At 34.5% G+C, this 27,508-nt stretch overlaps 1 protein-coding gene across 1 annotated transcript in view; it reads left to right on the top strand.

Annotated features, from left to right (window-relative positions):
• The first annotated feature begins 4,777 nt into the window (after positions 1 to 4,777).
• LOC131144634 (probable ADP-ribosylation factor GTPase-activating protein AGD14) overlaps positions 4,778 to 27,508 on the top strand; it is a 36,881-nt gene continuing 14,150 nt past the window's right edge. Inside the window, exons 1-6 of the mRNA XM_058093381.1 lie at positions 4,778 to 5,366; positions 5,708 to 5,769; positions 19,376 to 19,463; positions 19,546 to 19,607; positions 19,692 to 19,788; positions 19,945 to 20,394. Coding sequence (XP_057949364.1) covers positions 5,271 to 5,366; positions 5,708 to 5,769; positions 19,376 to 19,463; positions 19,546 to 19,607; positions 19,692 to 19,788; positions 19,945 to 20,394 — 855 coding nt within the window. The 5' untranslated portion in view covers positions 4,778 to 5,270. The remainder of the gene's footprint in view (positions 5,367 to 5,707; positions 5,770 to 19,375; positions 19,464 to 19,545; positions 19,608 to 19,691; positions 19,789 to 19,944; positions 20,395 to 27,508) is intronic.

Below are 27,508 nucleotides of genomic sequence, written 5' to 3'. Positions count from 1 at the left end.
AACTTTCATGTTTTCTTGATATATTGAACCAACCTATCCATAATCTTTTCTAACTTTTTCCTATTCTTGCAGGTTTTAATCTTTCTAATCGGGACCACCCTACACGCTCTTAGGTGGAAAGGTTGATTGAACAATTCACCAATGGGAATCGAAGGAGCATGATTAACATTATCAAATAGGGGAGAAAGAAGGGGGGAATCATGTTGTCTATCTACACAACAAAAATTTAGTCTTCTTTTGTCATTGAAAAAGAGTAAGCGCAAATAATTTTATACTCATTCATAATGAATTAGTTTATATTTATAAGATTTCAATGTCTAACCAATTCCACTAATCAAGTTTAAAATATAATAAATTGCAATGTAACTAACTATAATAAATAGCTTCATTGCCTTGGGTTTGTTTTAAGTGGTAAAGAGTTGGAATTGGAATTTGAGAGATTGTAATTCAAATCTTACGAGTAGAAACTTAGTTGATCAAATTATTTAATAGTAAAAATATGTTTGGGCAAACTCATTTTTAAAAGTTCCATATTTGTTGCAAATATTGTCATAATTATCCATAAATGCATAAAAAAAAAAAAAAAAGAAGAAGCTATAAATGAAAAATTTAACAAAAGCGTATAAACACCAAGTTGATTAAATTAGCCAAAGGCTAATTTCAACAAATGGTAATACTTAATATGGCAACTATGAAATTAAAAAAAAAAAAAGAAAATTAAAAGAGCAAATACAAAAAATAAAATATATATTATTACAACAATAGAACAAATCGATCACATTATATAATGATTATTATTTGTTTCTTATATTGATTATGTTCAATTATTTTTTCTTTAAAACATTTTAGTTCCTTGAAATATATAAAAGACATAAAAGAGTTGCAAGGTTCTATAGATTCTAAAAGGTTGACTTATGCTTGTCATTGAAATAGTTTATCCAATTGCTTTGAAAAGAAATATTGTGAAGATGATGATGCCTGTGAGAATAATTAAATAGGAATTGGGAAATATTTTAAAGGGAAAATATATAAATAGCATATTGGAACAAAATGGGAACGGAAAGAAAATAAATAAATGATTTATAGAAATTAATCAAAATTGAAGATTAACAAAAAAAAAATTATGAATTTGGAATCACTTTCTTCAAAATCGCTCATATCAAACCAAAATATTAATGAAAAACTATACAATGATTAAAATATAAAGAATTTTAAAATTGGGAAGTTGAAGTAATCCTTAAAGATCTAAGTGGGGAGACATGGAATTCCTCTAACAAGAACTAGAAAAAAATTACGAAAGATATGGCACCCAAATGCATAATCATATTTAGAATATTTGAATGGTCCCTCAACATAAGATTTGGAACCTAACAATTATAAGAAATTATATTAGGACTTGGACCCAATAGTCATGTGGGACATATATGTTGGGATCCATGCTAGAACATATCTCTCAATTTTGCTGGTTCAAGTACTAATGTGTCATTTTCTAATTATTTAGTTCCAAATCGTACATGAAGAGACAATTCTTTACAAGTCTTTCTCTAGAATGCCCCGATTATAAGTTTGCCAAAGGCCTGATATAGAAAAGTTTTTAATGAATCAAAATTTATTCATCAACCTCTTTTAAAAGATGCTATCATGTTCCTACATTTGTTATATGAGATAAATCAAAGATATGAAATACCTTGCAAAAAAAAAAAAAAGAACATAAAAGAAAATATTTTATACCATATCAAATTTAGAATACTTTAGTTCTAAGTTTTTTATGCACACACACCATGATAAATATATATTATAATATAGTTTACAATTTGTCATGTCAAATCATCAAATATAAAAGACTTTAACTTTTGGTTCAACTATGCACTAGTTTAAGAATGTACTACTTTATATGCACATCATACATTCATCAATGCATATAAAAATAAGTGTTCTTATCCTCAAGTAGATGAAGGAGTATATAAGGTTTGTAGTGCTTATATTAATTAATAGACATTATAACCATGTACTTGTATAAAACATCTCAATTTCTTATGCAATCGATTAACTATTATCAATTTATTTATAGGATCCTAAAAAGTTAGTTGTTGATAGATGCCAATAATATATTTATAACACAAAAGAATTCACCATGATAATGAACGAAATTATCTTAACCATTTGGTGGCAGATAACTTAATTAGCAAGGATGATCCAAAACAACTATCTTTTTCACGTGCAACATTGCAAATAATGATAGGAAAACACTATAAGATTACCTAAATATTTTCTTTTTAGCTTCTCAATGGCCTCCAATAACTAAAATTCAAGAAAATAATCTCCTAAAACTTTAGTACATAATTAAAGTGCAAAAGAATATTTTAGAAATCAAATACAAATAGCGTTTTTAAATTTCAATTTCCTTATAACATGCAAGGATACATATCAATACAACACCATTTTTTTTTATAGCTTATCATGTTCCAAATTTAAATATACAAGGGTGAATTCAAGGTGATTATAATCATGTTAATTTAGCTTCCAATTGTTATGCACAATTTAAACTAAAAGCATAAATAAATTATTAGTGAAAAATAAGTCTGACCAACGAACTATGGTGGGTATGAATAGTTTTTAAAAGCTACGACACATGCTAAATCTTGAGTGAAAACATCAACAACATATTATTAGCCTAAACCTTTATATCCATCCTAATAGATTCCAATTTAACATAATGACAATTAACAAGAGTTGAGGAGATGATGATGATGTTAAAACATAAAATTACATCAATTTAGGTACAATTTTTTAAACAAGAACAACAACTCATACACAAATGATGTACATGCATAAGATAACTATGCTATTTACATAAAAATTAAAATTAAAAAGTAGAGATATCATCTTTTTCCAAAATGGAGATGACTTTTCAACGTATTTCTAATGTGGTTATATGAATAATTTAGTCAAGATATTAACAAAGCCTTGATCATAAAAGGGAGTATCATACTGTTATAGTAATAATTTAGTCAAGACATTAACAAAGCCCAGACATGAAAGGGAGCATCATACTGTTGCTTATAGTAGCCCTATCGCACTACCACCAAAATTGCATTTGTTGCCACCTTTTACCATAATGATTCTAACTCAAAATCAATCCTTACTACCTTGATGAAAGGAGGATCTAAAATATAAAAGTGGAAACCTAAGAAGTAAGATGAAAAAAAAAAAAAAAAAACCTAGAACGAACACCTTTGCTATGCACACGATATATGTGAAGCCACCCCCAAAAGCGACATCATAACTCTAGATTTATATCTGTGTTGAGGGAAGGAATGAAGCCAACATACGAAGGAAGATGAATTGCTTATTACGATTGCAAACATTTGAGCATTGGTTGATTAAAGAGGGTGGTCAGTGTATTCCAATTGGACGATGATGACTATCTAAGGAACCCTATGTACACCCAATATTGTTGCTTCATTGATGTAGTCTATATTAAGGAGAGGAAATTGGTCAAGTTCCATTGGGCGGGGGGGGGGGGGGAGGGAGGAAATAAAGGAAGATAATGTTGATATATTGATGTTCAAGTTGCTCAAGGACATTATAGGAATTACAATTTCGATGGAAGAGTTTGTAAGGATATTTTCATTAATATGAAAATTGTCATAAAAGGATGATGAAAAAAAAATTGTCTTACATTTAAGGAGTAGTAGAATGCTCATAAAATACACACATATAGAATGAATGGGGTTGAGATTTTTTTTCATCATTTGTGTCTGTCACTACATTTTATGGAGTCCTATAATTTTTATAGTGGACATTTTAGTTATGAGAGAGAAAAAAAAGAGAGACGTAGCTTAGAAATAAGAGAAAAATTAAAGGGATGTGATGGGTGGATCATTTAGGAAGAGAATTATTGCGTGCCTGTTTTTTGAAAATGAAAGATTGGATAGGAGACGAAAGGCTTATGGATAAAGATAAAATTAAAAGTAAATTACTAAAATGATAATAAGGTCATTATCGAATGAGGGATATATATAGATGTCATTAAAAGCAATACTTAAAAAAATTATAATGGTACTATCAAAATTATAATAGCTGTCTCACAAAAAGTATCATAAAAGTAGTAGCTCTTCCTTTGGCCTTAGCCTTTCTGAGGAGGTTAAGAAGCCTCCCTGGACCTATCCTAACATACATTTATGGGACACCAAACATCAACTAGGAATGCTTAATCAAGCCTAACTCATGAGAAAAAAAATACACTCTCCTCGCAACAAGCAAAGAATTGCATCGGTTAAAAAAGAAAAAGAAAAAAAGAAGTCTAATAAATATTAAAAAATTCATTATTATTTTTTTTTGAAAGTATGGACAACTTTGGGATACTATAGTCAAACGCACCCTCCTGATCCCCCTCTTATCCCTAGGGTTCTCATAAGTCTCTCCCCTCCTTTAGAAAATTGGGAGAAATCATGTCAGGCAGAATTGAACTGTCGAATTAAAGCACAGATTCTAAATAATACTTTATCACCTCTATTTATTATTGTTTACATTATATAACCAACTTATATTTCATAAAAAAGGATCAAAATTTTAAGCACAAAAGCCATATAAATGGCCTAATATGATGCTATCAACAATGAAAGGTGAGTTAATGCATGCTCTCAAATATATTTGAATGCATTTACCATAGTTGGAATGGTTAGGGTGGGTGATGGGGGCGTCCCAACGGTGCGATTGCGGCTTGAAAAAAATCATTTTTCTATATTTGAAAGGGAAACGGTCACGCACACTCGGATTCCACTGAGGAGGAGCCTACCTTTCCGTTTGCCAGCTCACTCCCTACTATGGGCCGTTATGACTACCGACGAAATGCCCCTCTACGAATTCTCTGTTTTGCCCTTTCATTCGCTCGCTGGCTCCTCTTCACCCTCGACCGTACGTTTTAGCTGTTATTTTTTCTTGTTGCTTTTCTTTTCTTTTCTTTTTAGAAGAACAAAACTTTAAATCTGCTTACTAGTTTTAATTTAAAACTCGCATGGGATATAACGGACTGAAGGGGCGAAACGTAGCGTCGTCCAAACGAGCTGATTGATACATCTTCTTTCTTCTTCTCTGCAATTCAAACCCTAGGAATCCGTACTCAGCTCCAAATCTCGAGCTTTGTATCGCAAGTTTTGTCCAAGAAAACCCTAAATTGTAGCTCCGTTTTTAGATTTTTCTTTTGCAAAGAAAGCCTAGGGTTTGATCCTCTCAAGTGGCGGGTTTGAGGTTGGATTTGTTCAGGAATGGGGAGCAGAAAAGAAGAAGAGCGAAACGAGAAAATCATAAGAGGTCTCATGAAGCTTCCTCCGAACCGAAGATGCATCAACTGTAACAGTTTGGTATGTTAATTCCTTTAAATTTCTCTTTGGTTTCATGAGGTTTTCTTTTTCAATTTGATTTGCTTCGTGATCTTAGTTTCCTACTTCTTCTTAAATCCGTGGACTGGGATTTTGAGTTACCCCGTTTGGTTGCTGAGAAAACGCAGTAAAGAAAGGCGAAATTTAAAATCTTGCAACCTTTTTAAATTCAACAAAACTTCATTTCTTCCCTTTAAAAGTATCACGGCAAACCAACGGATTGTCATTCAATTATGTTCTCCGTCCCCCTTTTATGTTCTGGATGGATAATCTTTGTCTGGTTTATGATTAATAATTATTCAATTTCCACCTCTTTTTTGCAGGGTCCTCAATATGTTTGTACAAACTTTTGGACTTTCGTTTGTATAACTTGCAGTGGGATTCAGTGAGTGGATTTCTGGCTGTTGTTTACTAATTTATAATTTTAGGGTTTAATTTGTCTCAATTAGATTTTCTGGTTGAACTTTTACACATTATGAAGAGGCTCCATGCTACTATTCTCAATACTTTTCTAAAATTGGATCTTTTCAATTGAACTTTGGATGAACTGATGAATGTTGGGTGCATGTGCATCTGGGAGTGTGCGTCCTTTACTCCTAATGCATTTCTACAGTAAAGAGCTGTTTCTGCCCTTACAATTTTAATCTAATGCAGTTTAATTGCCTACCTGGTTCTGAGTCCAAATATATGTCCTGTTCTATAACTGATTAGCTGTTGTGGAGTTGCTTCTATTGACGTCAAAATTTAGTGTGGGAATTTTTGAGACAAGTTGTTATCTTAATCTGCCTAGGGAATGCATATGTGGGTTTATTGTTTTGTTTGGTTATATTAAACTTCATGCATTTGTTGTGCTATTAATATATTTAAAATTTTGGTTTCATTTATCATTGCTGCTGCCGCCGCCGCCGCCGCCGCCGCCACTATAAATGATAATAATAGTAATTTTTAAATTTTTATTTTGATAAATGAAGAAATTATTATTGTTGTTATTATCCTAGATCAAGAGTTCATAGACAGTTCAGTCTGGTTTAAGCAGAAAATTGTAGTTGTTTCAAATGCAAGCAGAATTCACTAGATGAAATTCAGGAGAAGCAGAAAATTGAAGGAGTTAGGTAGATAAAATGAAGAGTTCAGGTGTTGTCTGCATTATTATAACTAAGCAATTAGAATTGTAAAGGGATGAATTTTTTAAAAATGAATTTCACTGTTCTAGATTTAATATTAATTTGCTGTATATTTATTTTTTTTCTTTTTTCCCATGGATGGATTTTAATATATGCATTTAATTGTTCTACGTTTTATATTAATTTGCTCTACATTTATTTTCTTTTTTTCCACATAACTTTATAGAAGTAGGATATTGCCTTGGGTCATGTAGAATGGAATAAAAAGGACTGATATGGCCAACCCAACCTGGTTAAGACTTGGTTGACGTTATTGTTGTTTTAATGCCTTTTAAACAATTTTAGTGCATATTTGATGTTACTCTCCTTGGGTTAGAGTTTCTAAAAATAAAATTATTTAGTTTATGCAGCTTTTTTATTTTTATTTTATTTTCAAACCTCTAGATCTTCGAACAAGATAAAATATTTTTGAGTTGTTTAAATGCATGTTTGTTCATTTTATGAAAGTAAAAAATACTGTGACTTTTGTCTCCAACATAGTAAATTTTTTTTTTTGATAACGAAACAAATTTATTAATGAGAAGAAATAATTGCAATGAGAGGGGGAATAAAAAGACCACCAAAATAGAAGGCCAAGAAAAGGACAAAAATTACATTAGACCTGCCTTCCAATCCTTGGATATCGAAGAGCGGGATACCTCCAAAAGCCTCAAAAGAATGTGCCTGGAAAGAAGCATAAAAAATCTTTCTCAAAGCAAGTTTGGAGAAGTCTTTTGGTCTTTGAAAATTCTACCATTCTTTTTTGAGCCAAAGCATCCACAGAATTGACATCACTGCACTGTCCCAGAAGATCATGTCTCTTTCATTCTTCTCAAAACCCCAAAACTTCACCAGCAAAAAATCATGAATTGTTCCTGGAGCTTTCCACTCACCAAAAACAAGAAAACTAGTTATTCCACATATAACTAGGATGTTGTTTCTTGCCTCATTTGTGCACTCATGCACAACTCTGTTATTCAAATTTTGGTCAAATTTGTTTCACGAAATGAACAACTCATCTTGCGTGATTTCATTCACTGAACATATTTTTTTGGAAAATGAATGAACATATTTTTTTTAGAAAATTTGTTTCATTTTTCAGTTTCATGCTTTAATGTCCGCAGTCATTATCATGCTTTAGCTATTTTCTTAGTTGTGTGATAACCTTCCTCTTTGGCCTCTACTCCCTAGAGTATTTGATTTTTTTCTTGATCTGTGGAAACTTGTTGAGGCTAGTTCATCTGCAACTTGAACCAATTGACTCAGTGACCAGTGTAGTTGATTTCTATGTGACTGGTGATGCCATTTCACCTTCTGTTTACATAGTTAAGTGTTTGCTATGGATATGACTCATCTTACATGGAAGTAAGCTATATAAGTGAAACCATGCTTTCATGGTCGCTAGACATGATGAGATTTGGTGATGGAAGCGATAAAAGGATCATGGAATATCATGACTAAGGGCTATACTTTTTTTGTTGTTGTCGATGTTTCTTGTTTTGGGCGCAGCACATCATCGGGGCAGAGATGTAGTTTTTTAAGGGCAGCTCTGTGATTTTATTATTTTAAAGTTATTTTTGTGGGTGGGGGTACTTCAGTGAGTCTAGTTGTTCAATTATATGCTTGGATGTTGAGACATGGGTTGGTTTTAGAAGCTCCTTGCTTTCCAAGTTGAGTCCTTGTATGGTTGCTGAATATGAAGTCTACAAAAGGGTTGCATTTTTTTTTTAATTTTTTTGATAGTTGAATGGCTAAATATTTACTAACATAGTTGTGGGTGGATTTGTGGATTTCTCACAAAGGAATTTTGTGCGCTTCTTCTTCTTCTTCTTCTTCTTCTTCTTTTTCTTCTTTCTAATACCATTCACTTGCAGATATTATATTAGATATCAAGGAAAATCAATCTTGGCTTCAAAAGGGACGCCTCTTTTGATGAATAAATGGAAATATTACCTTGCCAATTTCTGGCAATGTCATTTTTATGTGGTTTCAACTAGGATGGATCTATATAAACCAATTCTCCAATAATTTCTTCGACTTTATAAGATACCTTTCAAATGTGTGACTTAGTCCTTAAGTAGTATGGAATCAAATGCTAAAAAACTTAATTTGGAATCATGGTTTTAAATAGCTAGTGGTCATGGGTAACATAGTGGAATGGTCGTGGATGTAATAGGAAGCAAGAGTAGTAGGTGTTACACCGTGGGAAGCAATTGTGTAAATAAGCATATATTCTTGAAGCATGCACAACCATGCCTATATTAAAACTAAGCATATAATCTTGTAAATTATGGTTTTTAATGTATTTTGGATAGCTTTATTCTACCTACAAAGGCTATTTAGTTGTGAAAATAACTTTTATGTTAATTTTAGCATGTTGTTTGTAAAACTATAAATTATTTTTCACTTTGACTACCTTATGACCAAAATATCAAGAACTATAATTAAAACAGAAAAGTAATTAATTAAGAACATGGCACATAGATTAAAACAGATTAAGTGTAAATTAAATAAGTGTACTATTTTTGTTCAAACAACAACAACAACAACAAAAAAAAAAAAAATCAAGCCTTAAGTTCCACTAGGTGGGGTCGGCTATATGAATCATTTTCCACCAATTTATGCGATCATGAACCATTTCTTTTGACAGATTCAGGGCTATTAAATCTTTACTCATTATCTCCTCCCAAGTTATTTTAGGTACCCCTTTTATTGCCCCCCATAGTAACTAACTCATTCTTCCTTACTGACGCACTATGTGACCTATGTGGCAAGTGTTCATACCATCTGAGTCGTCCCTCCTTTATCTAATCTTCTATAGGAGCTACACCTAACTTACCGCGAATGTGTTCATTTCTTAATTTATCTTTCAGTGTTATACCACTCATCCATCTAAGCATTATCATCTCAGCAACTTTTTCTTTTTGGATATTTTGTTTTTTCGTCGCCCAACATTCTAATCCATATAACATAGTTGGTCTTATAGCCATCCTATAAAACTTCCCTTTTAATTTTAAAGTTATTGTATGATCACAAAGCACACTTGAAACACTTTTCCATTTTACCCAACCTGTTTTAACTCTATGCATTACATCATCTTCAATTTCTCCTTCAGTTTGCATAATAGATCCAAGGTATTGAAATCTACAAGTGCAATTCATTTCTTCATCATCAAGTTTAACTTTGTCTCCAATATTCCTCCTACTATTACTGAATTTACATTTCGTATATTCTGCCTTATTTCTACTTATCCTAAAGCCTCTAGATTCCAAGGCTTCTCTCCATAATTCTAACTCAAGTCTCTACTCCGCCCCTAGTTTCATCAATTAATACAATACCATTTGCAAACAACGTACACCATGGAACCTCATTTTGAACACTCAAAGTTAGTTGTTGGTCCATCACTAAAGCAAAAAGATAAGGGGTCAAAGTAGATCCTTGATGTACATCTATGGTGATTGGAAATTCTCTAGTTTCTCCATCTACAGTCCTTACACTAGTCATTACTCCATTGTACATATCCTTAATGACATCAGTATGCCTACTACATGCACCTTTTTTTTCTAAAACCCACCATAGAACTTCCCTAGGTATATCGATAAATACTATATGCGAGTCCCTCTTCTTTTCCTTAAAATTTTCCATTAATCTTCTTAAAATAGATACAGCTTTTGTGGTTGATCTCCCATGTATAAAACCAAATTGATTTTCGGAGACCTTTGTTTCTATCCTTAATCTTTGTTCAACTACTCTTTCCCATAGTTTCATTATATGACTCATAAGTTTAATTCCACGATAGTTATTACAATTTTAAATATCTTTTTTTTTTTATATATGTATTAAAATGCTTTTCCTCCATTCATCTAACATTTTCTTAATTTTTTTAATTGTATTAAATAAATTAGTTAACCATATAATTCCGTTATCACCTAAGCATTTCCAAACTCCAATTGGGATGTTATCCGGTTCTATAGTTTTCCCATTTTTCATCTTTTTTAGTACAAACTTAACTTCGTTAACTCTAATTTTGCGAATAAATCTCATATTTCTAGTCTCTTCCTCAGTTGTCAAATCTAAGTTTTAAGCCTTCTATTTGGTTTTTATTAAACAATTTTCTAAAGTAACTTCGCCATCTCGCTTTTTATACATTTTACATTCCCTATGTCCTTACTCTCTCTCCCTTTCTCTAGCTTTAACAAGTTTAAATATATCTCTTTCCCCTTCTTTTGTATCAAATCTATCGTACAAACTATTAAATGATCTGTATTTAGCTTCACTAACGGCTTTTTTTGCATCTTCTCTCGCCTCCTTATACTTTTCAAAGTTATCCATGTTTCTACATTTTTGCCATGTTTTATACCAAATTCTGTCTTTACGGCCTTTTGGACATCTTTACCACTAACTTTCTTTGCTATTCAAGAATCTTCCCCTTGATTCACCTAAAATCTCTTTTGCTATCTTTTTAATAGAGTTAACTAATCTACTCCAAAGAGTATTTGTATCTATCCCATCCTCTATAGTCCAATCCCCTTCTTTGATCAATTTATCTTTAAATTTTATTATATTTTCTCCCTTTAGGTTCTACCACGTAGTTCTCTTACACTGGTTTATTTGATCCTTTTTCTTCCATTTTTTAATACATATATCTAACACTAAGACTCTATGTTGTGTGGTAGGCTTTCACCTAGAATAACTTTACAATCATTGCATGATAAACGATCTACCCTCCTAGTTAAAAAAAATCTATTTGGCTTCTATTGTGTCCACTTTTAAAGGTTATAAGTGTTTTTCTCTCTTCTTAAAGCAAGTATTCATTATACTAAAATCATATGACATAGCGTAGTCTAAGATCATCTTCGCAGACTCATTTTTGTCTCCATATCCATATCCTCTATGTATCATTTCATAACTTTTATTATCCCTTCCAACATGTCCATTCAGATTTCCTCCTTTAAATATTTTCTCTGTCCTTGGTATGCCTTGTATAATATTATCCATATCTTCCCAAAATTGTCTCTTAAGATTTTTTGCTAAGCCTACTTGAGGAGCATAAGGACTAATGATATTTATTATCTCTTGGCCTAATACCATCTTGTTTTTATAATTCTATCCCCTATTTTGTTTACATCAACAACTTTATTCTCTAAGCTTTTGTCTACAATATTTCCTACTTCATTCTTATGTTTTTCTTTTCTAGTGTACCAAAGTTTAAATCTTGATTTATCAATTTCTATATCTCTCTCCCCCACCCTAAATCTTGATTTATCAATTTCTATAGCTCTCTCCCCCACCCGCTGAGTTTCTTGAAGGCAAATTATATTAATTCTTCTTCTATTCATTGTGTCAACAATTTCCATGCTTTTACCCGTAAGTGTCCCTATATTTTAAGTTGCTAATCTAATCCTAGTTTCCTGAACTAACTTCTTTACCTGCCCACGTCTAGAATGATGCAAGAACCCTCGCATATTTGACACCATACCCGGGCACCAACATGGTGTACTATTTATGTTCAAATAAATAAAAAAATATTTATCATTTACTACTTATTGAGTATACTATCATTTAATTATTTAAGTATAAATAATAAATATTTGGACACAAATGACTTTTCACCATAGAAAGAATCAAAGAAATAAAAAAAAAAAAATACAAAGTTTCACCAAGTTTCTAGAAGGTTGATGTGACAAAGCCTTTTATTTATCTTCAACACTATGAGACCCACATGACGACTCCAGCAAGCCTTGCTCTTCGGCGACCCACATGACTCCAACTCTCTCTCTCTCTTCGTCCATTGGCATCAAGTGATGATTGCTTCCACGATGAAGTAACAATTCATAGTTATCAAACCCATCTTGATTGATTTGTCTTCCTTCAAGTCGGTCCATCTATTTCATTGGACCATTGCTCTATTTTCCTTGTGATTGAAAATGGAGGCTTGATTCATATCAGATATCATGGAGACTGTTAGCATGGCCACTTGCTACGACTCTTAACAAAACTGTAATGATCGTTTCGATCATTCTGATGATGAAGCAGCCATTACAACTATGATTTTCACCCCCACCGCTAAAGTGGCATGAACCAGTATTGGAGGGCCAAATTTCCGTTATGTAATGGATGTTATGCTACGTAGGACCACTATTTAAAACCATGTTTAGAATAGATAATGCTATTAAAAAATTCAATACCAAAGTTTCAATTATTTCTCTAATTGGATTGCTAAAGTAGTGCTCTGTAACATATTGGCTTGGGCTGATATTGATTGATTTTGGTGCATGCTCATCGCCTCTTCTAACCCTAATGACTATTCCATTTTCTACATCATTGAGACCATAAAAACCCTAATCATCGTCCCATCCTAACTTCCTCCAGCTTCCAAATGTAATCACTATTCCATCTTTCAACCCCATTAAAAGCCCTAAAATCCTAGAATATTTTGTGCCTGCCAACCATAAAAGTTACCTAAAATCCTAGTCTATTCCAACTTTTGTGCGATCAAAACCCAATTAAATCTATTCCTAGTTGGCTTCTTAACCATAGTACTACTTTCTATCATAATTACAAACCTTAAAAACCATTATTTTCCCTAATCCAAGCACTCCTAAGCCTGTTGGCAGATTTTGTTTAATCTGTCCTGTGTCATTTGGTCATGGACTGCTCATCAAATAGCTCATGTGTGAGATAGGACATGGAGCAATACATTGCAACCAGAAGAAGGGAAAGGAAACAGAATATGGGGCACACAATGCACAAATTGTCTGGAAAAGTGTTGACAAAATCCACCAATCTGGTTATAGAAGTTTCAAATTGATTTTACGTGGAGGCAAATATTATTCATGAATTTATAGTTCGTTTTGCCTTTTTCATTCTTCTATTGTTCTTGTTCTATGTTTGAAAACAATTGAAATCTATGGGAATTAATTGAATAATGTGAAAATGAAAAATTTAACCTTTGTACAATTGGGCTATTTATGGCTGACTAAAACAAAACCTCTTCTTCCCCCTCATGAGAGATTGGGAGGGGGAGGAAGAATGTGTGATGTTTGAAGTCAATGCAGGTTTGTGGAGGACAAAGGTCAATGAAAATATAGACTTTTGTGTTTGAAGGTACGCAACTAATAAAAATGGAAATGATTTGACAGGTTAAAAGGCCTCAATGTGGGAGAAATTCTCTTCATTTGGTAGCTTGTGGATGACTGTGGACAAGTAAGGATTGGGTAGCTAGATATTTGAGTCTGAGTTCTGGTTGCCATATTTTGGTTTGAGCAAAAGGAGACGATAATCAATAACTTGAGATATTGCAAGGTGATGAGCCAATTCAGGGGGATCTATTGTTCCAACTTCTAACTGACCATTGACATTGGTTTTTTGGGTTGGACCTCATGAGCGATTGGGAGGGGGAGGAAGAATGTGTGATGTTTGAAGTCAATGCAGGTTTGTGGAGGACAAAGGTCAATGAAAATATAGACTTTTGTGTTTGAAGGTACGCAACTAATAAAAATGGAAATGATTTGGCAGGTTAAAAGGCCTCAATGTGGGAGAAATTCTCTTCGTTTGGTAGCTTGTGGATGACTGTGGACAAGTAAGGATTGGGTAGCTAGATATTTGAGTCTGAGTTCTGGTTGCCATATTTTGGTTTGAGCAAAAGGAGACGATAATCAATAACTTGAGATATTGCAAGGTGATGAGCCAATTCAGGGGGGTCTATTGTTCCAACTTCTAACCGACCATTGACATTGGTTTTTTGGGTTGGACCTCATGAGAGATTGGGAGGGGGAGGAAGAATGTGTGATGTTTGAAGTCAATGCAGGTTTGTAGAGGACAAAGGTCAATGAAAATATAGACTTTTGTGTTTGAAGGTGCGCAACTAATAAAAATGGAAATGATTTGGCAGGTTAAAAGGCCTCAATGTGGGAGAAATTCTCTTCGTTTGGTAGCTTGTGGATGACTGTGGACAAGTAAGGATTGGGTAGCTAGATATTTGAGTCTGAATTCTGGTTGCCATATTTTGGTTTGAGCAAAAGGAGACAATAATCAATGACTTGAGATATTGCAAGGTGATAAGCCAATTCAGGGGGATCTATTGTTCCAACTTCTAACTGACCATTGACATTGGTTTTTTGGGTTGCCCGGTATGTGCAAAGAAATGTCTTTTTTACTCAAGCTGTTTGTTGCTCTTGGAAATGGAGGAACATGGGATACTAGAGCTGAGTAGCCATTCTCTCACTAATAGTGTGTTGTAATGGACCAGGCAATGTATGTTATTGATTCTCGAGAAGATGGAGAATTGATGGATAATGTAATTCAGCTAGGTGAGGTGTATCTGGGGTGGTTTGTAAGCTTGACATAAGAAGGCTTTCTATCATGTTAATTGGAAATTCCTCTACATTCTCGAAAGGATGGCTTTTGGCGATCTTTGGTATAGGTGGATCTTACAATGCATTTTCTACCCCAACTTTTTAAGTGGTCATCAATGCGCTGGCCAATCTGACTTGTTTCGCTCATCTAGAGAGGTCTTATCAGTGTGATCCTCCCTCCCTTTTTTATTTTTAATTTTTGGTTATGGAAGGGTTGACACTTTTGTTAAAAAAAAAAAGCTTTGAAAGGAGGCCTTCTCAAGAGTCCTAGTATTGGAACAAACATGAGGGAAATGAAAGTTTCCCATCTCTCCTTTTTGCTGCCAGTACACTCATTTTTGTGAAGAGAATCCTTAGCAAACCCTCAATTTTAGATGCTTTCTTCTTGGGTTTGAAGCAGTCTCAAGAAGGTGAATTTGTGAAAAAGTGAACTCATTCTTGTTGAGGCCAGCACTTAGGGGCTTTCCTTGTGGGCTTTTGAGCTGTAAGTTGGGAGTATTTCCAAGAAATTGGCTAGCTGAAAGAGAATTATTTGTCTATGGATGGGAGACTCACCCTCATTAAGAGCACCTTAACAAATCTCTTGGTTTATTATATGTCCCTCTTCTTAATCCCCTTAGTCACTACAAAGTTAGAGGGAATTCAAAAAAGATTCCTTTGGGGGAGTTTGGGGAGGATTTTAAGTGTCATCTTGTCAATGGGGGGACCTATCAGATATGTAGGCTTAGGAATCAAATATCTGTCTACATTTAACAAAGCCCTCCTTGGAAATTGGCTCCAATTCATGAAAGAGAAAGATATCGCCTTTGGTTGTCAGCATAGTGGCTGGATGATTTGGATTATTAAAGCTGGGAGAGGAGTACCTGCTATTATATGATCAGATGTTATTATATGAAACTCACTCTATGGGCGGAAATGTGCAGCAACTTTTCTTGGAACTGGAAGCCCGTCTGGAAAACTGTGGCCACAAGAAAAAGTTGCTTTCTTTGCATGGGAAGCAATTCTCCCAAAAATTCTCACTGTGGATAACCTACAGAAACGGGGTTTGCCTCTTGTTAACAGGTATTTTTTTGTGGTTTGGGAAGTGCTGGATCTATTAATCATATCCTCTTACACTGCCAGAATCCTTTGGGACTAGGCTGTTTCTTTGACCAGACAGCAGTGGGTTGCTGCCAAAACAGTGAAAGAAGAGCTACGGGCCTTGAAAGGCATGTGTTCCAGCAAGCAGAGGAAGAAAGCTTTGTCTCTCGTTCCCCTTGCCATCTCTTGGTTTGTTTGGAGGGAGAGAAATTATAGCGCTTTTCAAGGGTTGGCCACACCCATATATATTACTAAAGACTGATGGACTACTACTGTGACCAGATGGCATAGTGGTTTGATTTTTATTGAGACTCTTGTAACTCTTGATTTTTTTGACAACGTGCAATGCAGGTGATTTTTAAGTTTGTTTGTACTTTGGCGGCATCCCCTTGATGCCCTTCAATGATTTTTTTTTCTTTGCTGATTTAAAAAAAATCAACCTTTCATCCGCTCTCTGGGTGTCCCTGTCTCATAGTTGACCCAGAAAATATGAGAATATTTTTTTTTTTGAGTTGATCACCTATTTAGCTCTGGCTCTTCTATAAAAATTGTCTTTAATGTGCATACAGTATTTTATTCTGCTCTTCAAAGCTTCATACATGGTATCTGGCCCTAGGAATTAAATATTTTACGTTTTTGACTGTTACTATATTTTGATAAACCTAGTCCAATGGAACCCTTTTTTTAGAAGCAGTGAGGTATTTTGAAATTGACATGAGACTTGGTACCTAATTCTAATAATTATCATTCTTGTTGGGAATTTCAATTTAAAAAAAAAAATGAATTTGGAAATAGAATATGTTTTTGGTTCTATTTTATATTTATATTTCGATTTAGTTTATATTTAGAAATGAAAAAAAAAAGACTAAATAAAACAAAGAACAAAGGGGTTAAGTGATATAGGTCGATTTTTTTAGTCTATCTAGTAAGGGGAGATCATATAAAAAAGATGACCAATTCTTTCATTTCCTTGGGTCACTGTCCATCTGCTGGGAGTTTCGGTACCGATTTTAGCAACAAATCCAATAAATCTAAGTGTGGCACTTAATGTATTCATCTTTTTTTGGAAAGGGAGTGAGTGCGAGTTGTTTATTTCAAGAATAGTCTGGATTCATCCAGTCAGCTGCACTTTTTTCTTTATAACTAGGAAGGAAAACTGCAAAATCTCACGAATTACTTCTGAATAAGTTAAGAAATCATATGTATGAGCCATAGCATTTTGTGATTCATTGGTCAATTTACTTTGATTCTCTATCAACCAATAATGTGGGCCCGTTAAAACATATAACATGGTTAAAGCTAAGCCGTTTGAAGTCCAAGTGCAGCATGGTACTCTTTCTACACTAATGGTATTTTTTATGCCACTATATAAATGGTTTCAAAATGAATAGTTTTAAATTGTTTTCCATATAGAACAACCATGTTGAGTAGATGATTTGAACTATTTATTGGAAAAACGGGCATTTCACCCTTCTTTAATTTTATCTTATCCAATAAAGCTGAGAATAATTTTTTGGATTTGAATTACAAAAAAAGAAACAACTTTGCTGACAATTACATTTTTTGGTAAGAAGAGTCCTCTAAATGTTCTAGGATTATGATCAGTTTCAATATTTTTTTTTTGAACATGAACAGAGAAGAGAGGATGGACTCATTACATTAAAAGGAAAAAAAAATATGGGAATTCCCCAGAAGTAATTGAGTGAGAGAGTCAAATTTTGGTAATAGCAATAAAAATAATAATGAATAGAAAGGAATTACTGGTTTGGAGCGTGTACCAACAACCATTCTACGGTAGAAGAGAAGGTTCCATTGGTACAATTATTTATCTCAGGTATCTCGTACCTTTTTTCTTTTTTTCTTTTTAAAAAAAGGAAGTGTGGGGAGAAATGAAAGAACGATATTGGAACATCCATTTGGAAAAGATGATGGAAGCAGGAGTTCATTTTGGTCATGGTACTAGGAAATGGAATCCTAGAATGGTGCCTTAAATCTCCGGAGAGCGCAAAGGTATTCATATTAAAAATCTTACTAGAACTGCTCGTTTTTTTATTAGAAGCTTGTGATTTAGTTTTTGATGCAGCGAGTGGAGGAAAATAATTCTTTTAGGCTTATGCTCAACTCTACGTAAAGATCTGCCCAATTTCGATTAATACCACTTCTATTTTCTGTACTACAATTTTTTTTTTCCAATTCATTTCTTTCATTCATGCCTTTTGCCAAATATTTGACATATTTGTTATATTATTCGATTGATTAAGAATTTGAAATCACCCCTATAATATTATAATTAGATTAGATTAGAAATATAAATTTAGAAATATAAATAGGAATTGTTTATGATACAAGTAGTAATCATAGATATATTACCAATTGGGGTTTTTTTTTTAAAAAAAAAAACTAAATGGAGCCAGTTTCTTCATTTTATTGGTCCAACTAAGCCAACCATAAATGTTTTTAATTGAAATTAATAATATTAATTTGGATATCCCCCAAAATGGATCTAATTGTACTTACGCTCCCAATTTTTTTTGGTGATTTTATCAATAAAAGAAAAAAAGAATTAAGTACTCTATTTCACTTTGATATGGAAATGTAACAATTGGTTTATTGTCTTTATCATATTGGCCTTTGTTAGATTACCACTTTACCTAAAAGCTTAAGCTATTAGGTTGTGGGCCAACAATGTATATCAAGCTTTAACACTCCCCCGCACGTGCAGCCCGGCAGCACGTGAAGGGATAAACACACAATAAATAACACCCATGATAGGGAAAACAATAATTTTTTTTAAACACCATAGAATAAACCTGGGCAACAAGACTAGAATCCAGGACCTCCTAGTAACCAGCTCTGATACCATGTTAGATAACCACTTTACCTAAAAGCTTAAGCTATTAGGTTGTGGGCCAACAATGTATATCAAGCTTTAACAGCCTTTATCATATTTTTTCCATAGAATAGATTAGAAAAGTTCAGAAAGATAAAGGAAGACAGAATGAAAACTCATAAATAAAAATAAAGTGCATACAGTATCTTCTTCTGTTATTCAAAGCTTCATAGTATCTGGCCCTAGGAATTAAATATGTTACATTTTTTACTGTCACTATGTTTTGATAAACAAAATTTTCAGTACATCTTGCTGGCAATTTCATATCATGTAAGAGAAAAATTATATTCTGTTAACTTGCTTGTTGTACATTGACATGTGGCTGAATTCTATATTTTGTGAATTTACTTTTTATGCACACATGATTAGAAACATGGTGGAAATTTATTTTGTTGTTGCCGATCGATGTTGTTCATGCCATGCTATGTAGACTTGGTACTTTGAAATATTTGTTCTTTTTTAATAAGAAATAAATGTGTTCTTATCTTTTGTGTTGTACAGTCGTGAATTTACTCACCGTGTGAAGTCTGTATCCATGGCCAAGTTTACTTCTCAAGAAGTTGAAGCTCTTCAGAAAGGTGGCAATCAGGTAGAAGTATTGGTGAATTTCTTTTTCTCTTGGCAGAAAGAGTTCCTTATCATCAAGTTTATGATGCGTCTACCTTTTTCAGCGTGCAAGGGAAATGTTTTTGAATGATTGGGACTCACAAAGGCGAAGATTGCCTGATAGCAGGTGCCAACAAAGCCACAGCTCAAGGTGCTAGACAATTTGCACATTGCAAAGATGTTATTACTAACCATGTCATGTTTCTTGCAGCAATGTCGATAAAGTGCGGGAGTTCATAAAGAGTGTATATGTGGATAGGAGATATGCTGGAGGGAAGATCCATGACAAGCCTCCAAGAGATATGCAGGCAATCCATTCCTAATTCATATCTTTATTTATTGTGAAGTGGATCAAAATTTTCTTTCTGAGCCGATCTTAGCATTGTCCTTAGATTTTCATTTCAAATTGTCTCATTTCAATCAAGAATACGAGCTGACACATGGTATATTAATGAACATGACAGAGTCTTAGAAACCATGAAGATCAGACTCGAAGAGCCAGTTCATACCACTCTTATTCTCAAAGTCCACCTTATGACTATCAATATGAAGATCGACGATATGGAAAACAAGCTGCTATGCTTACACGGAAGCCTGGTTCAGATCGAGGTCTCTATGAAGGGAAAATATCTAGTTTTATTTACAGCCCTGGTCGATTCAGTGAGCAAATGTACGAGGACAGGTTTGCAAATGAGGGCTCTGTTTCTAGAGTTTCAGATTATTCTGTGTCTAGTGGAGGGGATCCAGTCAGATCTGATACCCAGTCACCGAATTTCCAGAAGGACACTGGATTAAGCAGCCCTCCTATTCACCCTCATGGGGATGCCTTAACTGAAGATATACAGCGTCAATCATCAAATGTATTCTCAGAAGCAAATACCAAGAGAGATGCGGATGGGATTCCACGCCCACAGGTAATTTCACTTGCTTTTTTTTATTAGAAAAATATAGCATTTACTCGATTATCAACTTAAGCATATTTGTGATGGTTTCTTATATGATTGATGGATGTTATGAACCAATTTGTCAGGCCTAAGAACTGGAAATAATATGGGTTGTATTCTATTCACTGTTATGATGTCATCTTAAAATTAAAATTTAATCAAAATAGTTCTTTAAAAAAAAATGCATTGCTTTTTATTTTTTTCAAAGAAGCTATTATCCAATGTGGGCTCTGATGGTCGGATTTTCAGGGCTGTTTGAACTTGAGTCTGACCTTTACTCTGTTTGCATGAAGTGATTTAATGAGCTGAAGCTATGACAGCGTGTGACTTACCAAGTAAATTTTTAATTAACAAGTGAATAAATTGCTTGTGTTATTTCTTGTTAATACCGTAAACGTCCTAGGCTACTAAAGGTTCAAGCAAAATTTGCCTACATGTACGGATAAAAAAATATATAAAATCTACCTACATGTTTCTTTTCCCTAACATATTAATGCAATGATTCATTATTGTATTTTCAATTTTCAAGGCATGGACAGTGGACTTCACTGTATTTAATGTATATGATACTGGTATGATTGATGTGTATTTTTTCGGGGGAAGACATCCAATATTATGTAATTTACCTATTCTTGGAATCCAGACAATGATTGATTGTTCAAAATTTTGTGCATCTGCAACAGTGTGTGTACCCAGAATTTTCCTGCAGTCGGAAGCAACTTAGGGCCCGTTTGATTAAGTTTCCAGATTCATTTTTCTGTGTCCACAAAACAAGGGATACAAGAAATAAAAAGAAAATGTGTTTGTTCAGTCATTTTTACGAAACTGTTTTCCGGATTGTATATGATGATTTATATGAATCTGGATAAAAGTTAAAACTTTCAACCCTTTCTTATCCCATTTCACAATCTCCCCTACCACCACCACCACCATGCACCGCTTCCCATCACTGTTAACTGCCATTGACCGCTGCTCACTACCAGCCACCTCCGCTTGCCACCAAACTCACCACCTCCCATCACCCCCACTCACTGTTGCCAATTCCACGCCCTGCTGCCATTCACCACCTGCAGCTGTCTTCATCGTTCACGACTACCCACCCCTGAAACTGCCAAACTCATTTCCTATTTTCATTTTTAGAAAACTAAACTTGAATTTAATTATCCAAACACATTTTTGAATACAAAATAATCAAAATAAAATTTACTGTTTTCATTTTCAAAAACAAGGATTTGTATACAAGATTGTGGATCCTTAACCAAGTGGGGCCTTATATATTCTTGCACAAAAAGGAAGAGAAATATAAAAATATGTAAAACATAGTTTTCCAAAAGTGAACTTTTGAAAGTTTGAACTTGAAACCTCCAACATGGAAGTTCCATATGCATTGAACAAATGAGGCCCCCCTTGGGGAACAATTTGACATTTGCCACTTTGACCGATAATCTCCACTTTGGTTAATACTGTTAATATAATTTATTATATTATAATTTTAGTGAGGGACACAATCATATTTTAACTTTGATATTTATATACTTACTATATATTGTATTGTTTTTTCAAAAAATTACAGTGGGCGCTCTTTCCCTCCCTCATCAAAACTTGGCTCTGTCCAGTTGCAACTCCGCACGTGTCTGTAGTGATGTAATCGTTGATGATGTCTTAACTGTTAGTTTTTTTTGTAACTACTTGGTCATTTGGACGGATCATGATGGGAGAATTTTTAAAGCCACACATTCCCTTTGGATCAATCATGGTGCAGTCTTCTTTTTTAGCTTTGCTTTTGAGGTTTAATGAAAGGTTTGGAGGTGGGGAGAGAGGGGGTTAGGGTCTTGCACCTTCAGTTTGCTGATGATACTATCTTTTTTCTAGAGGACCATATACCATCCTTTAAGAATATTTTGGGTTTCCTTCAGGTTTTTGAGAATTTTTCTGGGCTTAAAATTGATATGGAAAAGAGCGGTTTTGTGGCTCTCAATATGTCTGTTGAGAGTGTCACTGTGTTAGGGAGCTATCTGCGGAGGTAGGGTGTAGTGTTTTGGATTGGCAGCTATCCTATCTTGGGGCTCCTTTGGGGGCTAACCCTTGATTTGCTAGCTTTTGGATCCTGTTGTTGAAAGGGTGTTCAAGAGACTGGATGGGTGGAAAGACACTCTTTTTTCTCTTGGTGGTAGAATTACGCTTATCCAGGCCTCTCTTTCTAGTATTCCTTTATATTTTCTTTTGATTTCCAAGATTTTGGCGGGGGCTGCTATTAAGATTGAGGAGATAATGAGGGATTTCTTGTGGTTGGGAGTAGGGGGTTTTAGGGATCATTTGGTAAGTTGGGGAGTGGCCTGTAGGTCTAAACAGGAGGGTGGTTTGGGTATTGGAAATTTGATGTCTGAAAACACAACTCTTTTGGCTAAATGGCTTGGCGGTTTTCGAATTCCACAAGAGAATTCTTCCCCGTGGCATTTGGTTTTAAAAGAAAGTATGGATTAGATGAGAATGGGTGGGATACTAGTTTGAGATTTAGATGTACTTTAGAGAGTTTATGGAAAGCTTTCTTTGAAAGTTATCCCCTTTCATTTCCCCATATTAAATTCCTAGTGGGAAGAGGTAATAATATTGGTTTTTTAGAAAGATCCTTGGTTAGGGAATGTAGTTTTGTCTACCTCTTTTCCACGCCTTTTTCGTCTAAGCTCAGGGTAGAATGGTTGTATTTTTTCTTTTGTTGTTGGTCCATGTGGTACTTTGCCTTCTTGGAATTTCCACTTTTGTAGATCATTAAATGATAGGGATATGGTAGAGCTATCCTCTTTGCTAATCTTGTTGAATAATTTTCGTTTTTCTTTAGAGGATAGGTGGTCTTGGTCTATGGATCCTTCGGGGGTTTATTCACAAATCTTTTTGTGTAGGTCTAATGTATCTTTTCCTCTCTATGGTTCCATTTGGAAGGCCAAAGTCCCCTTTGAAATTAAGGCTTTTATCTGGTTGGTTGCGCTTGTTAGAATTAATACCAATAGCCTGCCACAGGTTAGAAGACATTTGAAGGCTATATCTCCAGACATGTGTTCTTTGCTTTAATTGTTCAGAATCATCATCACATTTGTTCATTCATTGTGACTCTGCTTGGAGTGTTTGGAATAAGTTACTTGGTATTTTAGGCTAATGTTGGGTGAGTTCCAAGACGGTGGAGGACTTTTTGGCTGTGTTTTTGCTGGATTTTGGTAGGAAAAAGGAAAGGGCAGCGCTTTAGAAATGTGTTTTTGTTTTGGCCGTCTTTTGGGGGTTGTGGATGGAGCGTAATGTGTGCATTTTTCTAAGGAAGAAATCGTCTCAGTTGCTGGTTTGGGAATACATTATTTGGCTTCTCTTTGGTGTGTGGGACAAGGGAATTTTAAGTGGGTTAGCTTTTCTGATATTCAGCACGATTGGCGTTATGTGTTGGAGTGTTCGTTCGTGCTGGTTTTTCTGTCTCTTGTTTTTTAGTCTTTAGGTTTTTTCTTTGTGTTTTTTTAAATCTGGATTTTCCAGACTTTGTTAAGGAGGTGTCTTATTCTCCTAGCTGTATATTCTTATTCTATTAATGAAATTCTTCTTTTATTATAAAAAAAATGCGGAGTCTAGTGCACGACGCATATGCAAGGTCCATGGAAGGGGCGAATCATGATGGGTATAGTACACAGCCTTACCTTACATTTTTATGTATGGAATTTTTGTATTATGATAGGAACTTGAAATTTTTAGTGTATGGCTTTGATTTGCTTTCTGTGTTGGTTAAGAAGGATCTGGCTTCTTTGGCTAAGCAGTGAATAATTTAAAAGAAAAAAGTGTCATTAAATATCAATGAACAATAAATATCTAATTGTCATAATCTACATCTATGCTATATAAACATGGAGTGGCGTGAATCATTTGTGAGGAAAAAAAGTATCATTATTTTTAAAATTAAAAATAAGATAACATTCTTAAAAGTAATTAAGTTAAAACCAAAATTACATAAGTTTACATTTAAAGTACTTATTTTGGATAGGTTGAGACTTGAAAAAATTTGTGCATGGCCTTGTTTTCTCATGCTAGTTGAGAACTAGTCCTTGCTTGTCTGCCTCTCTATCCTTTTGGTGATTGCTTGACAGGATGATTTTCAAATGTAATGGTGAGGATGTAATGGAGGACACCAGTGGATGACATGGAGAATTGTTTTAATTGGTGTGGATTGTGTGACCACCAAAGTCTCTACTTCCCTAAATCAAAACTTATTAGTTTGGCAAAGGAATATTGTCAAATCGTTGAGAGGGACAAAAGTTATCTTGAAGAACTACCTGATACCATTTAGTTTGAAATGAGATATATTTTAAGAGAAAAATATGCCTCACATTCTTATAGGGAGCAATTTGTGGACCAATTCTGTAATTTTAGTTAACTTTTTTCTAGTGTCATTGAATATTACCTTAGACTTGAAGATCTCATGTATCAATGTGTGCTTAGTGAGGAACCTAGAGTGGTGATTTTGTTAATATATTTAAAAAAGAAGAAAAAAAGATTTGAGAGATGAAATCAGAAGAAGATTATTTTGCCAAAAAGTTAAATGTCTCTCCACTCTATTTGAGGCTTATTACCACATGGCTTTGGAAGCTGAGAGATTTATCCATTTACTTATCCATATTCCCACTATTAGGCTTGATCAATTTCCAAGTGGTCAAGAGTCATAAGACTCTTAATCCCATCCAAGATGATCAAGAAAAGAACTCAAATTGTTGAAATAAATAGTCAAATGTTAGTAGTACTCATGCAAATTGGTGCATAGTTGAATCTCACAACTATGTAAATGATTTGCATATTGTTAGTTCACAGTTTTTTATTCTTCAGTGGACATGAGTCATGAATCTTCTTATGAAAATAGAGCCTTAGACTTGTCTTTGGTGACCCTAAATGCTGTTGGTTCTTTTAGGCGAGAGATGGATCTGTCACCAAACTTGGCATTGAGACTTGCCAAGAACTTCAAAATGAGTTGCTTACTACTAGGACACACATATTTGTCAATTACCTTACTCTTCGGCCTTAATTTTCATTTCTAACCCAAAGAATAAGCAACAATTACTTCCTCCAGAGTTTGTTGAAAAATCTTTAATCATGGAACCTACTGTTGAAAAACCCGTTCAGATTATTTCTCCTCCATCCAATAAATGTGCATCCATCACTACGCCAGATATGTTCGTCAATGACCCCACTCTTCGACCTCAATTTCCATTTCTAATTAAGGAATTATCAACAATTACTTGCTCTAGAGTTTGTTGAAAAATCTTTAGTCATGGAAACTAATTATTGAAAATCCCCTTGAGATGATTCCTCTTCCATCCTGTAAAGTGCATCCATCACTGGCATCTCCTCCATCTACATCTTCAGCCAAAAAAATAAAAAAAATGAAAAAATTGAGGGAAACATTTCTCACCAGTCTAGAGTATCAACTGAACGCATATTTGGTTGGGCTGCCAATAGATTTGGATACTAAATTGGTTTCTTGTTTAGAGGACTTGTTATTTAATCGGATGACAGTGGAGCCTTCTGTGCTACTTGCAGTTGGAGGATCTTTAAGATACTCTTCTGTGGTGATTGATGATGCAATGCATTTTGTGCCACCTCTTGATTTCCCTATACAACAGCAACACCAACAAAACCAAGCCTTAAATCCCGCTAGGTGGGGTCGGCTATATGAATCCTTTTCTGCCAATTTATGCGATCATGGACCATTTCTTTTAACAGATTCAGGGATATTAAATCCTTACTCACTATCTCTTCCTAAGTTATTTTAGGTCTACCCCTACCCTTTCAACTGCCTCCCACAGTAACCAACACCTCTCCCTTTTTGTTCTTCATCATCATCATCTTCTTCTCTGCTTCTTTTCTGTCTTCCTTAATTCTCACCAAGATTTTGTTGCTGTCCTACATCAGGATGTCCATCAGAAAACAGTCTAGATTGGACGAAAATCCTATGATCTGAGACTAGAGAAGCTTGGTGCAGCAATTTTGTGTTTTTGTTGGTTTTGAAATTTTTGAGTAAAAAAATGGTTTAGGGTTTCATACTTTCAAAACTTGCTGCTCATTGGGTTGGTGAGTAGTGCCTTCCATTGATTTTTTGTTTTTGGGTGGGGGCCACCCGGGGGGGGGGGGTTGTTTCCATCATTGTCAGAAGAGATTTGGAATTATTGATATTGGGTGGTGCTTTGGTCTACTAGAAGCAATGTGATAAGGTGGAGTTTTAAGGGAAATGATCATTCTTTCTTCACTCCTGAGGTTTGAAGGTGCTAAAGCCAGCTGTTGAACAGAAAAATTGTAGGATTCTTAATGCCAGACATTCGGAGTTCAATTAGATGAAAAATAGATCTTGATGAAATGGGGTGGTAAAAGGTGTAGCTTAGGCACCACTCACAAAAAATGGAGATTTTTGTCTTTATTGTGGTAATTCATTGATTGTTGGGCTCAGCAGGCTCTTCTAAAGGCCTGGCACACACTCTGGTACAAGCTGTGGGGTTGCCCATTTAAGGAAAGGGGGATTATTTATGGACAGACCTAGCATAAAGGACTGGAAGCAGAGCGGTTTTTGTGTGTTGCCAACAGGGATGCAGCACCGCTGGAGAAAAGGAAATTTTGTGGCTTAGCTGTATCTTCTTCTCATGCTAAGGATTCCTCAAGGCTCGTTGGGGTGTTTCTAGTGAGGACTGAAAGCCCAGCAATCCTTGGGAAGCCAGCAATCTTTCAAGGCTGACAGATCTGAACAGGTCTCTGCTTTGGCTAAAAAGCCTGAGTCACAATCTGGGAATCATTCGTGTGGCAGGGGTGTCCAGAAATCATCTGACCCTTTTTGCAACGAAAATGGTTTAAAAGAGGTTTTTTAATTTAGTTTTTGTAAGTTTTATTTCCTTGTTTGTTTTTACTTTTCAGGACCTCTTTGTGTCTTTTTTTTCTCCTAGTTTGTAATTTCATTTCTTTTGTGGTCTGGAAAAAAGAAAGATCTTGTTTCTGTTATAGAGATTCAAGTAATTTTAGGCAAAAATTCCAGCGGTTTAGCATTATTCTTTGGACTTCAACAAGTATGTAA

Source organism: Malania oleifera, chromosome 12 (genome assembly GCF_029873635.1).
Source record: "Malania oleifera isolate guangnan ecotype guangnan chromosome 12, ASM2987363v1, whole genome shotgun sequence".
In the NCBI taxonomy this organism is placed as follows: Eukaryota; Viridiplantae; Streptophyta; class Magnoliopsida; order Santalales; family Ximeniaceae; genus Malania; species Malania oleifera.
Note: the sequence above shows the minus strand (reverse complement) of the source record. Positions and strands in the feature narration are given on the sequence as shown.